The sequence below is a fragment of the Pholis gunnellus genome, assembly GCF_910591455.1.
Source record: "Pholis gunnellus genome assembly, chromosome: 22".
Classification (NCBI taxonomy): Eukaryota; Metazoa; Chordata; class Actinopteri; order Perciformes; family Pholidae; genus Pholis; species Pholis gunnellus.
The window spans coordinates 12,720,925-12,736,553 of record NC_136549.1 but is presented as its reverse complement, the minus strand read 5'-3'; the positions used below and the strand labels follow the sequence as shown (position 1 = coordinate 12,736,553).

Sequence of the window (15,629 nt, the reverse complement as noted above, 5' to 3'; positions counted from 1 at the left end):
TTAGCGTGCGTGGATGAACTGTGTGTGTGTTGCGAGTCGTGAACCGAGGGTAGCGTGTGTCTGGCTGAGTGATGTGTCTTGGGACAACGAAAGTGAAGGCGCTCTGTGTTTACTTGTTGGATGTTGGAGGGTGTAAAACGGCCATGGTGCAGATCACATCAGCATCTTATCTGGCTTTTTTTTTTGGGGGATCCATGTTTACCAGCACGCCCCCCCCCCCCCCCCCCCCCCCCCCCCAGTCTGAAGCCTCTCACATCCCAGCTCTTAAACACACCAGTACGTACAGAAAACCAGACAAAACACTCGTCTCTCTCTATGTGAAGTGTATTGGTGTTTCATGGCAATCTTACTATTGTTTTTCTTTTCATTTTTAAGTCATTCAAGGTATAAGCTACTTAATGAACAGTAGCCGTTTATATTTCAGCGCATATTGGTTACTCTCCCCCCGTCTTGTGGATCCAGAGGTACGAGATATTGGCCGTGACTTTGTATCCAGTCAGTGTCTCCCTACAATCAATAGACCGAACCCAGACCCTCAGTCTTAACCTTTGTGGGCATTCATTTTTCCCCTTCAACGACATCTTGACAAATAATCAGTGTCCCATTTCAGTGCGTAGTGTTCATATGTTGAGCATGGAAGGGACCAAAAGCTGAAGATCAGGTATGTTGGAAGAAAAAAAAAGAAAAAACTAAAATGTATTGCATCAATCAAGAGTAGTTCCAAATGAGGACTGTTTCTCCGCCCTGTAATTTGAATACTTTTAGATAAATCAAACTTTATATTAAACCTGTATAGTCTTTGGGGGGGGCTTTGAATTGCGCATGAAGTGTTTTGATATGCATGTTAGTTTTTTCACTAAGCCAAACACGGCTGTATTTATATTCTGCGTTATTGTAATTGCATACATACTGCCAAGTGTCTTTGCGCTTCCTCTTGACACTTTTCTTTTTGTAATTTCGAAAACCAAAATTGGCGCGAGAAGTCGCTTGTTACCGTAGTCACTTCATTCCTGGTTCTCAGTTATAGGTTTGTTTTCTTTCTCGGCAATGTGTTTCTTTTTACCAGAGGTATGCCTTGAAACGGGGATGGATAAAAGCTGCATGACAGCTCAGTGAAACAGCATAATGCTACACACCCTCTCGACCCTTTTTCTTACTTTAAAACGGCATCGCTTGTGTTTATCATTCAGCTTATGTAGGAGTAGACTTTTCTATTATTTTCATACTGGATGTCCTTTTGGCCAGATGTAATTTCTTTTTTTTTTTCTTTTTTTTTAATAAAATTTCCCAGATTGTAAGAGTTGAGTTGATTCCTCTAACATGCTAATGTATTTACCCTGCACAGGGTTCACTTGACTTAAAAAAAAAAGCCTTGCAATTGGACAAAATTGCAAAATAAATGTACATGAAAATATATGGAGAACTATATACCTATATCCAGTTGGAAATGACTGCTGCTTGTTTTCAGTTTCCCATCTAAAGAGATAATTCAGGTTTTTATTTTAAATGTCTTATTTGTACTGGGTTCTGTTAGTCCATCTAAAAAGCACAAATATGGTCATAAGTGAGATGTTCGGTTTATATTTGTTTTATTTGTTTTTGTGCTGCAGTTTTGTATTATTTCAGCTTCGGGATATTGTGAAGCCGCTACAGTTGCCGGAACACTGCAGTAGCCTCTGCAACCAACAACCAAAACAATCAAGCAAGGGCTTTTTAGATGGACAGAAAAGACTCAGTATTCATGAAAACCAATTGGGATGTTTTTGAGGAATATCACTTCAGCACATGTTTACAGTAAAACACTCAACAGAGGTTTGTTGCTTTTGCTTTCAATATGGTAAAACAATAAATAAATCAAACATGCATGGACTTATGTCTTATTGAATATGAGCTGCAAAGTCACATTGGACGTCACTTCGAACCTTAAGTGAAATAAGCCACATTTTTTTTTTATAAAAGACACTTTATTAAACAATGTGTTTTAGCAAAGTTATGTTTGAACATAAATAAATTAGTAAGCAAGTCATAGAAGATGCTGCCAGTGTATGTAGAAGCACAGTCCATTGGTAATAATTGCAGGATAAGGTAACAGTGTGCGTTCTTCTCCAGTAGAGGGCACTGCTGCATCAGAACGGCAAGTAAGTAAGGTGTGTGGCATAGTGGTACGGACAGTTTACAAACTGAATAGCAATCCCACTTATCTAACATGAGACTCAATGATGATGTTATGCTGAGATTGAAAACCTAAGACTTCAGTAGTATTTAATAAGTGCTTAATTTTAGTCACAGTACAGAACTATTATTTGGAATGTTGGAATGCGATAAAAACATTTGTACAAATAAATTCTTGTTATCACCACTCGGTAAAATGTCACTATTCATTTGACTGTATCAAACTTCACCAGCCTTAATCAAACATGTAAAAGTTAGAAATTACCTTTTGGCTTTTGACATTCTTGGCACTTAGACCCTCATCGACATTCACTAATTACCACATAAGGAAGCTCATCAAACCTCCCAAAACGTTATCTTGGCAGCTATAGGTTTTATGGTGCAAGCAAAAGCTACCATGCACTACCAAATAGGCTGTAAAAAACCTTGAGAGTCACCCTTCTGACATCCTTCTTAACAAGTCTTCTACGTAACTCTTGTGTGACCAGACTGTCCTTTTTATAAATCAATAGTCTCGCTGCAGATGCTCAAAGCATCGATTTGTCTGCAAACGCCGATGAACTCCTCCTGCGCGGAGCGGTCTGCCTCAGACGACATGTCCAGGTCCAGGCTCTCTTGTGAGGCCGCACCCAGTGTATGATAGTGCCTCTGAGGGTCAGCATAGCCATGGCGGCCAGAGGACGCCGTATGGCCCATGCCCCCTTGCTGGAGAAGCTGCTGAGCACGTCTCTCTGGGCTCGGACAGAGGACCAGTGAGGAGCCTCCGAAAGATTCTCGGTAGAGGGAACAGGAGGAAGAGCTGCCCCTCCAACGTTCAGGAGATGAGCAGCTGGAGGATGAGGACAGGGAGGGAGATGGTGGAGCACCTACAATTGTGTCTCCGTGAGATTGGGCGCATGAGGGCTGGGGTTGCGAGGCCATCTCCACGCAGGAAGAGGTTCGATAAAGTCCAGGGTCGGCTGAGAGAGGATCACAGAGGCCGTTGCATTGAAGTGCACAGTGGTTGTTTATGGACAAATCGCTGCAGCGAATGGGCCTGGCAGGGCTAAAGAGGCTCATGGGAAATAGGGCCTCACCGAAGAGCGCCTCGTCTATACTGCGACGCAGGTTGATGGGCGAAGGTGGCCGCAGGTCTGTGGTGGAGTCACTGGTAAACGAGGATCCACCTGAGGGTTCTCCGCATCCTCCATCCTCAGGTTTTCTTGAACCCTGTAAGTCCAAATCCATGTCCAGGTCTCGGTATGCCAAGGCCCGGTTGCTGTGGTAGAGGAGGTCCAGGCCGTTCAAACTGCTACCGAGCCTCTCATCCACCAGAGTGTAAAGAGGAAGGCTCTCTGTCTCTCCAAGCCCAGCGCTATCAACGATTGCAAGCTTCTCTTGCTGGCTCAGGGTCCATTGGTAGCTCCCAGGCAGGATGGGCGACTTGGACGCCAACAGTTCGGTCCAGCAGCTTCCTGCTGACGGGAGGTGGTCAGAACAGTAGACTGGTTGTGCTACCACCAAGGCTAAGGTGAGACAAACCCCGAGCTCACATATTCTGCAGCTAAACTGGAAAGCCCACCAGGGCCAAGGGTGGAAGACCTCCTCTCCACCTGCAACACCCATAGCATTGAGCATTGCATACAACTGCAGTCCTGCACATGCTAAACAAAACAGGGCTGAAATACAAACGGTCACAGCTGCGCGGTTCCAGTCCCGGCTCTCGGCAAAGGGGCAGCGGTTGTAACGTTCAGCAGGTGTTGGAGACGTGTTATTCAGGTGGTAGATGTGCTTCGAATCTGCCCGCACGTAGATGTAGAACACAAAATAGGCTGTAGACAGAAATGTGGCCAGTGCAACAAAGGTCCCACGGGAGAGTAGTGAAAGAAAGAGGCAAAGGGGAGGCTTTTGCTGGTAGAACTTCAGCAATGTCACCGGTCCGAATGCAGCACCAAAGTGCACGACAACTAGGCAGGCCAGGAAACAGGGTCTCTGGAAAGCTGAGTAGGAGAGCTGCATCCTCGAGCGCATGGAGAGCAGAAGGAAAACCAGACCGAATGCTGCAGTCAAGCAGGGAAACGGCGCCTCGTAGAGTATCAGTGAGGCCTCTGCAGAGGGTAAGCGGTCCTGGTGGCCGTAGGCGTCGTACAGCAGGGAGAAAGACCTGGTGCCACCAGCAGCTAGTAGAAACAGACTGACCAGGGCAAAGTAGCCACAGCCGGATGGGCATCGTAGAGGCAAGCAGAGGAGATTGAGAGCCGAGGCTATCGTTAGCATCGCGAAGACGCAACCAGCGCCATACACGTGAGCCTCCCAGGCCAGGCCCCAAGCTGCCATGGCACTGTTCCAGTCGGTGTACAGCGGCACCAGCATGGGTGGAGCTGGGATCAGGAAGGGGTTGGTGGATTGGTTCGTGGCAGTGGTGTTTTGTATGGGCTTGACGTCCGAGGAGGTTGTTGAGTCCCAGTTGTCGGAGAGGTTGCAGATCCCGGTGCGCTCTTTATTGCAGTCTGGAAGCAAGGTGTCCTCCTGGTTGAACATATAGTCTTCAGTGTCCACAGGGATATAGGGAGTTTCTGGGGGAAAGAAAATAGAAAATCAAATTGACGTTGAATAGCTGGTATGATAAGCAATATAATGACATTTGAATGAGTAATTCAAATTAGAACAAGAACATTTAAATAAACTTGGAAATTGCAACAGCTGTAATCATCTACTTTTAATTCCCTTAAAAGCATGCTAATCGTCCACTCATGAGGATACACAGAAGCATTTAATCAAGGTTCGAGCTGTCTGAGCCGTAGAAGACATTGGCTCAGGTCCAGGATGCTGAAAGGGTGCTTTCTGCCTAATGTGCTAATCCTGTTTAGAAGCTTGTATGAAGGCAACTTCATACTGAGCTGGACCAAAATCAGAGGGTGTGTGTGTGTGTGTGTGTGTGTGTGTGTGTGTTAGAGAACAACCCACTCAGAACCACAGAGCTGGTTTCTCTAGCATTACGTAAGCCATCTGGAGTTTCCATGCAAGTACAGTTAATTATGATGGTTTTAGACGTGTTTTAGCACTGCAAAGGAAATGGTTTGGCTTTGGAAATTAAGGGGTAACCATGTGTGCTTGCGTCATCAAAAGAGACGCCTGCGAAGCTCATCTGCGCCGTACATGTTTATGTTGTTCAATTACTGGAGGACGACTTGAACAAGTCGCTTCACACAGCATAATGCCTCACAGATGGGCTAAAAGACAAGCCTTTTTCAGCCTCCTTGTCTCCGAGCTTCACATCATAGACCTTGTTTTTTATAAAACATCACCACAAAACATCCCCATCGCACACGCTATCTTCCCACCACAGAAAATAACATATTTAGACCTTCCGTCTAAGGATGGCAGCTAAAAGCCCTCGCCCTTAAAAAGGAAAAAAGGTTGTCAAATGCCGCAGAAGAGGAGCAGCTTCTCACAGCATCTCCATCATTTGCACATACACAATCACTCCATGAAGAGCCCGGTGTCAAATGGACCACAGAGACGGGTACAAATCACCCCGATAAACTAGAATAAGTCACACAGCAGGCAGGTTTAGTGGAGTGTACAGTTCATCAACATATTCTGCTGTAATTTCTGTGTGAGATTAGAAGCCGTTACCCAAAAGTAATGTAGCTCTTGTGTACAAAAAAAAGAAGTGAAAAAGAAGGGGGTTTAAATATGTCCAGCGCAGCCTGGTGAATACATTATATCTGGTGGTGATGTTATGTGCCAGTTTAAGATCTTAAATGTGCAGACATCAGCACCACAAAACCCCTACATCTTTGTGTAGAGATTGACGATGTCTAATTCGTTTCCTATATATAACTAAAAGCAGGATCTGTGTGGTTTAGCATTTTAGTTTTAAGTCTTTCTCATCTGTCTTTTAATGTTTTTTTATGGGTTGTATTCTGGTGTTTCCCATCCCACCCTGTCCCCCAATTCGCTCCTTTTGTTTATGATTTCCCTTCCAACACCCGCCTTCTAAAAGGGGAAACTCCCATAGGTGGGTTTGTTATTTTTAAACTGGGGCAGTTTTCTGTTCTTCTAGACTGCCCTGATTTTTACAAGTCTCTTCCCATGCTTTATGTTTTCTGCTTCTGCTGCTCCCCCCCCTCCTCCATGAGATAGATCCAATGCATGGTGGCAGCTGCGGCTTCCATTATGTTTAACATGTGACAGTCTGCAGCAGAGGAGAACGAAATGGCACTCACTTTGTGTCTATGTGTGTTCATATTGGAGTGTCTACCGGATGCATTTGCATGCGTTTACACTGTTGACACTTGCTGTTTTCAAGCACCCCTGCTGAGCAACGCCTTGCTCTTTTCCTGCCTCCGATCCCGAAGAAGAGTTTCACAAGTGCTTTTAGCACTGCCCTGCTGTCTGCCTGTTCTTGACTAAGTCTTTATCCTTTTTCCCCTCATTCGTCTCCTGACCCCGGAGCTGTATCGCTGTCCCAGCTTGTGATGAAAACGTCAAGCTCGAGGAAATATGACTGCACTGCCAGATGCGGGTGCATCTTTTACTGTAGCACGACACGGCAGATTTATTTCAGACATCCTGAGCTGTCTTTTGAAGCTTATTCGCGTACCTCAACAGGAGGAAAAACAAAGACGGAAGAGTTTCTGAGAGGCTTTGTTTTCGCATTAAATGGCCTGTTTTTTAATTAAACCCCGGTGAATCTTGAATAGCAAAAACTGAAACGCTGTTGAGATGGCTCCCTTGTGCACCATTCTCATAATGATCCTTCAGCGCCGCACTAGACTGTTGTTATGAGCAAATATGGCGGGGAAGAGAATAAGGCAGATATGTGTGAACATCAGTCAGTACGTTCAGATGTGCCACACATTCACAGGCCGCTGCTCTGCCAGCACCTTGCAGGCAGTGCAGCCATTGAGTCTGTTTAGCAACTGGACTAAACATGCTGTTCCATATTGACATTTAATGTGCCAGGAAGGAAGGACTGAATTATATAAACAGTGGTTAATTTAATATCACAAGTGCCCAGAGGTGATTTGTCGAAACATTAGCAGCTTCAAATGAGGCCGCTAAATATGTCAGTGCTCCAAAATAAAACCTGCACTGTCTCACTGCACTGACAATGTCACCCTATCAAAACAGACGGTGGCGGTGTGGGAAATGAGGCTGGAGTGTAAAATAAACACACAGCTGCAGGCCTTCTGAATGTGAGGGCCACTGATAAAGTAGGTGGGGTTTAGTACAGTGTTGTTGTGCCAATGACTCCGTCCGTCCATTCGTTTACTTTCCAGGGCGATGGCGATGATTTGGATGCCTGCCGGGCCGAGCGGAAAACGTGACGGGTATTGAATTAGTGCCATGTTTTTGTCGATAAATTCACATCTGAGCTGCCCGGCCGGCCGAGCGGCCTGCACAGGGTTTGGTATGTGACGGCTGCAGCACAAGGATGGATCAGAGCGTTACGTTCCAATGCATGCTGCTCGGTCATCTGACACATTCCTGTGGGAACGAGTCGACCATGCAAAGGGACAGTATACGCACAGCAACAGTAGGCAGACGCAGCCTGAAAGCAAAGTGCCGGTGGACACAAACTGAATTAAAAAAAGGCTAAAATATGATCTTTAAAGACCTGGAATAAGAGTTCCACGGACTGTACACTACCTGCCCAGCAACAGACGGCAGACCGACACAGTTAGCGACTAGCTGGGGAACATAGTGGAGCATTAACAGCTGAAGAGACAGATATTTCCCTCAGGGGTTGGTTGACCAAGAGCTAAGCTAAAAGAGAGTCAATATTGGACACAGCAGTGCTTTCAGCAAAATGCTAACCCTGGCATGGCAATATAATGTTTACCGTGTTCACCATGTTAAGTTTCTTTCGATCAACATGGCAGTGTTCATCTTTTAACCGTTCTTTCATGAAGCCTGCAGCTAATATCACAGTGATCACTGTGAATATCTGATGTAAGATTCAGCTTCAATCAAAAGAATTTAAGATCCTAGAGCTGTCTTAAGAGGATTCACTTAATAATGAATGCAGACCGATAGCACACAGTCTAACAGATAAATTAACACACATTTTCTGAAACTGAGCAAACCCACATAAGATGACTTGCTTCAGAAATCATTAATTTTGAGGAGTGGTTTCATTTCGGTCTCAGTGGAAACACTGTTAGTGCACTGGGGCTTTATTCGTGTCTTCATTTCTTTGGGTTTTAATCGTAAATCTTAAAAGGTCTCACCTAAAGCATCTTAATCTGCACACCAGCCAAGGTAATAAAGGTGAATAATTATTCAGATGTTAAATGAGCAACAACCCCACGCACTCATCTTTAATTGGCTGCGTGTTGATTCTGCATCGTGAAACTGAGAGCTCCGCGTAGTTGTCGTCATTTTCAATTTGGCTCACGTCAGAAAAAAGCAATTTAGCCGGAGCTCATGGAGAAGTTAGACCGTGCATACTGAGGAGCAGCCCGTTGTGTGTGATGGGAAGTGTTTGGAGATTTTGTCTGCATCCAAAACACTTGCTGTGGGTCCATTAAAGCAGAGTTTGTACGATAGCTGTAAATTCTTTTATGTGCAGCCAATATTATCAACAACAGATTTTTTGCTTTAGGCAGCAGCTGACTGGCAGACAGACTACTAACGTTACTGTTTCACTCAGTCACTTGTGACACACCAAGATGGAAAGAGATCCGCAGCGCCCCACCATCAGCCAGTGGCACATTTGACATATCTATTTTTGAAAATCACCTGACAACGTCTGCTATTCTCGGCACGGTAATGTGGGTTAAATCTGCTCCTGTGAACTGGGCTGAAAGTGAATCTTATAATTAACATATTTCACCAGAAGTCAAGTTCATGATGATGGACTAATACATAATATAACATAATAATATGTCATATTTTGTACATTGATATTATACTAGATCATTGGCCAGCACTTTTTTTAAAGGCAGCTATTGTCACAGGATCAATGACTATGTAGCTGAGAGACATATTTGTTTATCGGGTGGCATTGTTCCCTATTGCTTCTGTTCTCGGGAGTGCTCCAAGATCACAGCTTGAATGAGCAGTTTTCTCCTCCCGTTGGAAGCAATTAGTGGCTTCAGGCAAAGGATGCAGGGTAATTGTTTCTCCCGTCCTTCTGACAGATTGACTGGTACTGAAAAAGCTACAGGACGGCTTAAGAAACAAACAGCCTGCAGTCCATTTAGAGGCGCCTCCTAACAGCAGGGCAGTGCAAACACAAGCTGAAAAATGGATGAAATTCTGCAAGTTTTTGTTTACATCTCGAGGGATTTGTTTGCTCACCTGTGTTCTGGGGCGGGGAAGTCGTTAGCAGCTTAATGGATGCCGTGGAAACGTCTGCCAACCCGGTGTCACTATCCCCGTCTGCCGAAGGAACCTCACCTTCCTCATCCTCCTTATCCTCTTTGCCGGGCGGCTCTGGGAAGACACATGCAATTTAACCTCTGAGCGATCTCAAGGCGATCAGGACCGCAATTTAAAGAACACAACACGGTGGCTTCAAGTAGTCGGGGGGGGGGAAAACAGATTAGCAAGTTTGGAGCGTGCCAAGATAAAGTTTAACCCTCTGTGTTCTCTGCTCACAGCATCTCTGAGGCTTCACACTGCAGAACATGGAAGGACTATATTTCTTAACCCAGTTATGTCAGATAGATTGGCCATCGCCCACTTAGTTGTAGCCAGTCATCCATTGCTCAGTAGTCAGGCTCTCTGTAGTCTAATTACATTGACAACCTGGTGTGTGTGTGTGTCTGTGTGTGTGTGTGTCTGTTTGTGTACGTCCCGGTCCATCACAAATCCAGACCTCAGACCCGTTTCATGACGAGCGCAGAGAGAGATAAAGAAAGAAAGCAAAAGACAGAGTGGGAGAGAAATGACCGACTGCAAGACAGCCACATCACTCTCTTCTCCCTTTGGTTCACTCACAAAGTATGTGTCCACAGTCGGCCCTCTGCACAGCATTTGTGTGTTTTACAGTTATAAATGAATGATGGACCAGATGAGACTTGGGACAATATTCAGTGAGTGAACCTGTTGGGGATGAGCTGATGAGCTGCCTCTGTGATGAAGCCAGGGGATAGCAGGTGCAGTGCTCGTTTATAACTTCAGAATTAACATGAATAAAAGACGCAGCGGTATGAGGCTAGTGGGAGGAATAATGAGTTAGAAAAAACAAACAGCCGGGAGGCCTCGCAAGCTACTACCGCTCGGTACAATCTAGGTCATGCTCACAGCACCCAAGTTAATCGTAACTTTTAACGGCCTCCAAAGCAAAATCTGCGTTATTGCGCTGTTGACACTGCACAACACCACGACACACCGCAGATACTTACTCCACTATAAATCAGTGTTGTTATCCTTAAAGCTACACGTGTAAAATATAATATAGAATTGATTTTTAGCTTTTACAGTGAAGCTGTTGTTTGTTGATCAAATTAATTGAAAGGAGACACTGCACACTACAGCATAGATGCTGTGATGTTCCTGCAGATTAAATTACAACATCCACTGAGATCTGCTGAAAGAATCTGAGACAAGCACGGTGAACGCGTCCACTCACTCATGGTGCTTTGGCGATTTACGGAGACTCTGCTGATACGGCAAAATAAAAGCAAAAAGGGATCAGAGTGATCTGACTTATTGAACAGCTCAGCACTACATGCTGAATTGCCATTTTACCGTTTACCTAATTAGTACAGACACATTATTTCTTTTAGCCTCCATGACCTTATAGTAAGATCCATTGTTTTTCCAGGTGAAGAAGAATCTTTCCTTCTTCACTTCAGGCTGTGAATGGATATTTCTTTAATTTGGGTTTCATCCAGAGATGCAGCCTGAATTGTATTTAAAGTAGCATCCACAACGGGCGACACTTTTGAGGTAATGACAGCCATGTTGGCGTGGTAGTCATTCACAGTGTGCAGTGTTTCAGAGGCTCCTCATTATCTTCAGCTTCCAGAAATATATATATAAAAAAAGATGATGTTGCACTCTATTACACCCAGCGTTATCTATGCGGGCCCCCAGTGAGCTTGGAAAATAATACATGGGTTGGTAACAAACACAATGAGCCTAGAGTGATAAGACAGAAAAGGAGTGGGTTGGATAGCCTCTCAAATGTACTTGCGCAAAATTGCATCACGTTGGTACTAATTTGGCTCAGCTTGAAGAGAGTTACTGAGGGATCTGTGGCATTCTCAAACTCCATCACACTTAAAAATCAGTCTGAATAAAGGTGAGAAATAATCCATATTGTTCTATATTTGCATGTTTGCATTACTCAGGTTAATTCAGCCTCAGAGCTGTGGGTGAAATCCTAAAAAACAAACAGCCTTTGTCCATCAATTATTATTTTTTAAACTCATGGACTCTGTCTGGCCAAATGAGTCAGAAGATTAACATAATATTAAAGTCACCACAGTTTTCGATTTGCATGTAAGCCCCTTTCCCCATGTACGTTCTACTACTGGGGCATTAGATATTCGTGCCACATGCTGTGCCGTGTAAATCCATTTCCTTAATCAATTAATCTATCAATGCCCGTGCTTTAGCAGTTTGGTGTAGCGCCTGGATCACAGGGACAATATATCCTTGCAGGTAATGGAGTGTGTTAAGGGTCTAGTCTCGCCACGCCTATTAGTACAGCATACAGTAATGGGAAAAGTGGGAGGAGGGGAAAGAAGGAGCAGGATAAAGGAAAGCTTTTTGGAAGAAATCTTACAGCAGTGGCTATCTGAGAGGCTTTGGAAAACCAACATTTTCAACCCCCACTCATCAGCTTCAACCCCCAGCTCTTTCCCTCCACTCTTTCCGCTCTCTCTTGTCATCGTTGCCCTTGCTATGAGACGTTCGGAGTGTCCCTTAGTAGAGAATTTGACACAGATGCAGAGCGTTGCTGTTTTTCTTCTTTTTTTTTTACACCTAACAGCCTCCTCAAGGGCAATGCCACATTTAGCAAACGCTGTCTCGATCAATGAAAACCCACTCGGTTGTGTGGTGAAGATGTTCCACACCTCCAGTGGGGAAGTGATTCGGCCTGTGCAGCTTAAAAGTGCATTACAGCACACAGATAGAATGTTGACATTGGGATAATGTATGGTAATGCAGGGGGTGCCGTGCTTTCATTTTCATTTAAGTCTCCTCCTGTGTCCTTACTGCGAGACTCCAGTGCAATGCCACACCAAGCAGACTACAAGGGTGCATGAAAGCACCATATTTCTTTTTTTTTCTCAGCTGGATGACTGGAAGATTTGTCTGATTCCTGTCAGGTCATTTTCACCCTTCAAAGCAGCCATGGCTGACGAGTCTGTACATGGAAAGAAAGTGACAGGGATTTGTTTTGTACAGAGGCAGAAATATTGCAAAAAGGAGGGAGGGAGGAGACTGAAAGGCAAGAAGCATGTTCAGCATCCATGAACAACGGCTGGCGAGCGGATGGTCCCAGTGGAGAGGAGGTGGTTTCGCTGAGTGTGCGTTTGGAATACTGATACACGGTCACAGCAGCCCTCCCCACCCGGACCAAACCCCCTTTTCTTTTCTGTATGCCGCCACACGATGCACAACTGAAAACAAGTGCAGACACAACACCCGGGCGCTGTAGACATAACATCACCAGTTTCAAATACAAGCAGCATAAGCAGTGTGGGAATAGTTGCAATTGCTTTCTTTTCCACGGAAAACATCTTAATGTGCTTTTCTGATATTGTGCAGAATACATTGCTATCTGTAAATATCCAAGAGCGTAGTCTCAAAGCCCATTTTTGGCAAAACAGTCTGATTTCAAGGTCCATTTAGTAGCTGATCTCAGACATTTCACTGTATCACACATGAAAAAGAATTCCTTGAAATGCTCAAAAACAGAGGAAGATAGTGTCATATGACTGAACGGCTACTAAATTGACCTTAACATGAGACTTCGTCGAGCAGTAAACTAAAAGTAGTTTCAAACAATAGAAAGCCGAGATGATTTACGAGAAATCTGGACTAGCATTAAGAAAATATGTATTTTAACAGGTGAATTTATGGAACAGGTGTACTATTTTTCTTTAACTTTGGTGCGATTACTTCATTATTATTTTTACATAATGCTTTGTGTGAGTATCTATGAACTTATTTAAATTTCAAAGATTGTATTTACTGATATTAATGGACATTTGGTGGGATGGCAGCATTGTCTTACATGAGCTTATCAATATGCAACTGCAGAATATGAATGTCCATATTGCAGACTGTGTGTATGAATTCACCAAACAATCACGGTTTTATCAGATGGAAACTGAACCTCCCCGGCAGAGAATAATCGACTCATCATTTTCTTGCCCGACCTTTGAACCGACATGATGAATGCGTCTGTACCTGCAGGAGGACCTTCCTCTGAAGTCTCATTAAGCATACAGACAACAGACTGCCACCAGTGTTGGGGGATGGGCCTTGAAGAAGGAGGTGTTGCCTCAATGTCGTGTCAAAGTCTTCTGAAACCAGCTGTTTTAGCTCATCATCTTTCCCTTTTCATAGAAAACAAAACGCCCGTCGAGCAGCAAATACTCTTTCATTCCCTTCGCTGAGGTAAAGGCTTATGAAATGTTGGAGTGGAACTCATTAAAGATTGTTAAATAGAGTTTTCTTTTGGATTGGTACAAATGACTCACTGGTGGCGATTTAGTCAACAACAACGCATCTCTCAAAAATGATTTTTTAACGATCCACAACAGATTGCACAACCGACTTTGATGCTTTAATCTTTATTCCATCTTCTCTGTGTGATGGGACTGTTTTATTGAATCGTTCAAAGTCTGTGGGAAGCGAGCATTGGAAATCTAATAAAGATGTTTCATTGTGTTGTACATGGTTTTGATTGCTGCATTGTGCAACAACTCCCATTTCTGAAAGCTGTCATGTTGCCAAAATGTATTTGTCCACAGGGTTAGTAGCCTGAGACATTAAAACCAGCACAGTGTAATAGACTACCACATTATATCTAAGCTTAACTATACCTTTATGGTACTCTCTCTGAGCAAGGTGCACAGAAACTCCATCACACAACCCATCATTGTAATCACGTCAGTGTTGATTCCAGACTTGTACTTACAGAGTGTTGACAGGTTTTCAACAAAACGGACCTTTGACTACTCACCATGTCAGAAATGTCTTCAATCGAGCCAAACGGTCTGCAGCCTTTTGACAGCCGGCTATTGAACACTTAAGACCTGCCTGCCCATGATGGATCACATCTATAGTCAATCCAGCCGCTATTGATTGGTTTAACTTTGCTTACCTCCTGCTATTGGAAAGTTAACCCTTTGGCTCTTAGTTGTGCTTGTTATGGATTCCGGCACTAGTTTGTGATCGATCCCCATGGCAGTGGTGATTAGCCCCGGCTGTTCCTCCGCGGGCCCTGACCTGGCCTCGGAGAATCCCAGTTCGGCCTCGCTCTGAGTGGGGCGAAGTTCTGTCATTGTTGCCTCTCCAGCACGGAGCGCAATACCAAAAGTCGAGTCTTGTGGTTTTCTGACAAACGTGGCTTCTGAGGACGTTGAGGGGGTAACAGGCCCCAGAGGGTGTCTGCTGGTTAGAGTGGTCTCCACCAGTCCTGGGGTTGTTGTTGTGGTATGGACTGCGGCCCATGTCAAGGCAGTGGGAACTGTGGTTTCTGGTGCTGTTGTCAGAAAGATCTCCTTGTCAGCGTGTTCCTCTGGGAGCTGTTGGGTTGTGGCTGGTGCGATGCCCCTCGGTGGGTGGGTATGTGTTGCATTTTGCTCTGGAGTGGTTGTACTGGTGGGACTGTTGGTGACCAGAGTGTTTCTGATAGAACTGCTTGTGGGAGAGTAGGAGTCTAAAACAAGAGCTTCATTGTCGCTCTGCGCTATGCTGCTGTGTGGAGAATCTGATGTCCCTGTGGGAAGTGATTCTGTACCTATCTTTGTCACGCTGGTTAGGAGCCCCTGACTTGAAGTGGCGGGTGGTTCTTCCCCTGAACCGAAGTGGTCTTGCAAGCCATTGATTTGTTCTGTCTGCCCTTTGGCGGTTGTGGTCAACTCAGTAGCCTCGTCGTTCACGTCCGGGCTTCCATAAAAGGGGATGCGGAAGGGTAGTGAGGGAAAGGAGGGGAACTTAGGCCAGTAAGAGCTTTCAGGTGGGTTTTCTCTTGATGGCGTCGGTCCCCAGAGGGCCTCTTCGTCAGCCACAGCCTGCCTGTGAAGCAGCAAAAAGCACCAGAAGCAGAAAGCCAAGGTCTGGAGGAGGCGAAGCATGCTGTCGACAGTGGCGCATGGGTCGCTCACATGTTGTTCTCCATTCTCCTGCTCCCTGAGGCGGGTTTGGCTCTCTCTCCGGCAAAATGGCCTAAAAGACAAGAAGACACTATGTGACACACTTTCCATCCACTCTCCACCAGCTAAATTTGAGTTCACGAAAACTTGATAGAATTAGCATCTGTTCTTTTTTTCATCAAA

The 15,629-nt window shown here is 44.8% G+C and overlaps 1 protein-coding gene across 1 annotated transcript; it reads right to left on the bottom strand.

Annotated features, from left to right (window-relative positions):
- Window positions 1–97: 97 nt before the first annotated feature.
- prrt4b (proline rich transmembrane protein 4b) lies at window positions 98–15,428 on the bottom strand (the record flags this gene model as incomplete). The annotated part of the gene is made up of 3 exons (XM_079184194.1): window positions 98–4,727; window positions 9,463–9,597; window positions 14,453–15,428. The coding sequence occupies 3 exons, from the start codon at window positions 15,426–15,428 to the stop codon at window positions 2,671–2,673; spliced, it is 3,168 nt and encodes a 1,055-aa protein (XP_079040320.1). The 3' UTR covers window positions 98–2,670.
- Between the last annotated feature and the right edge of the window lie 201 nt (window positions 15,429–15,629).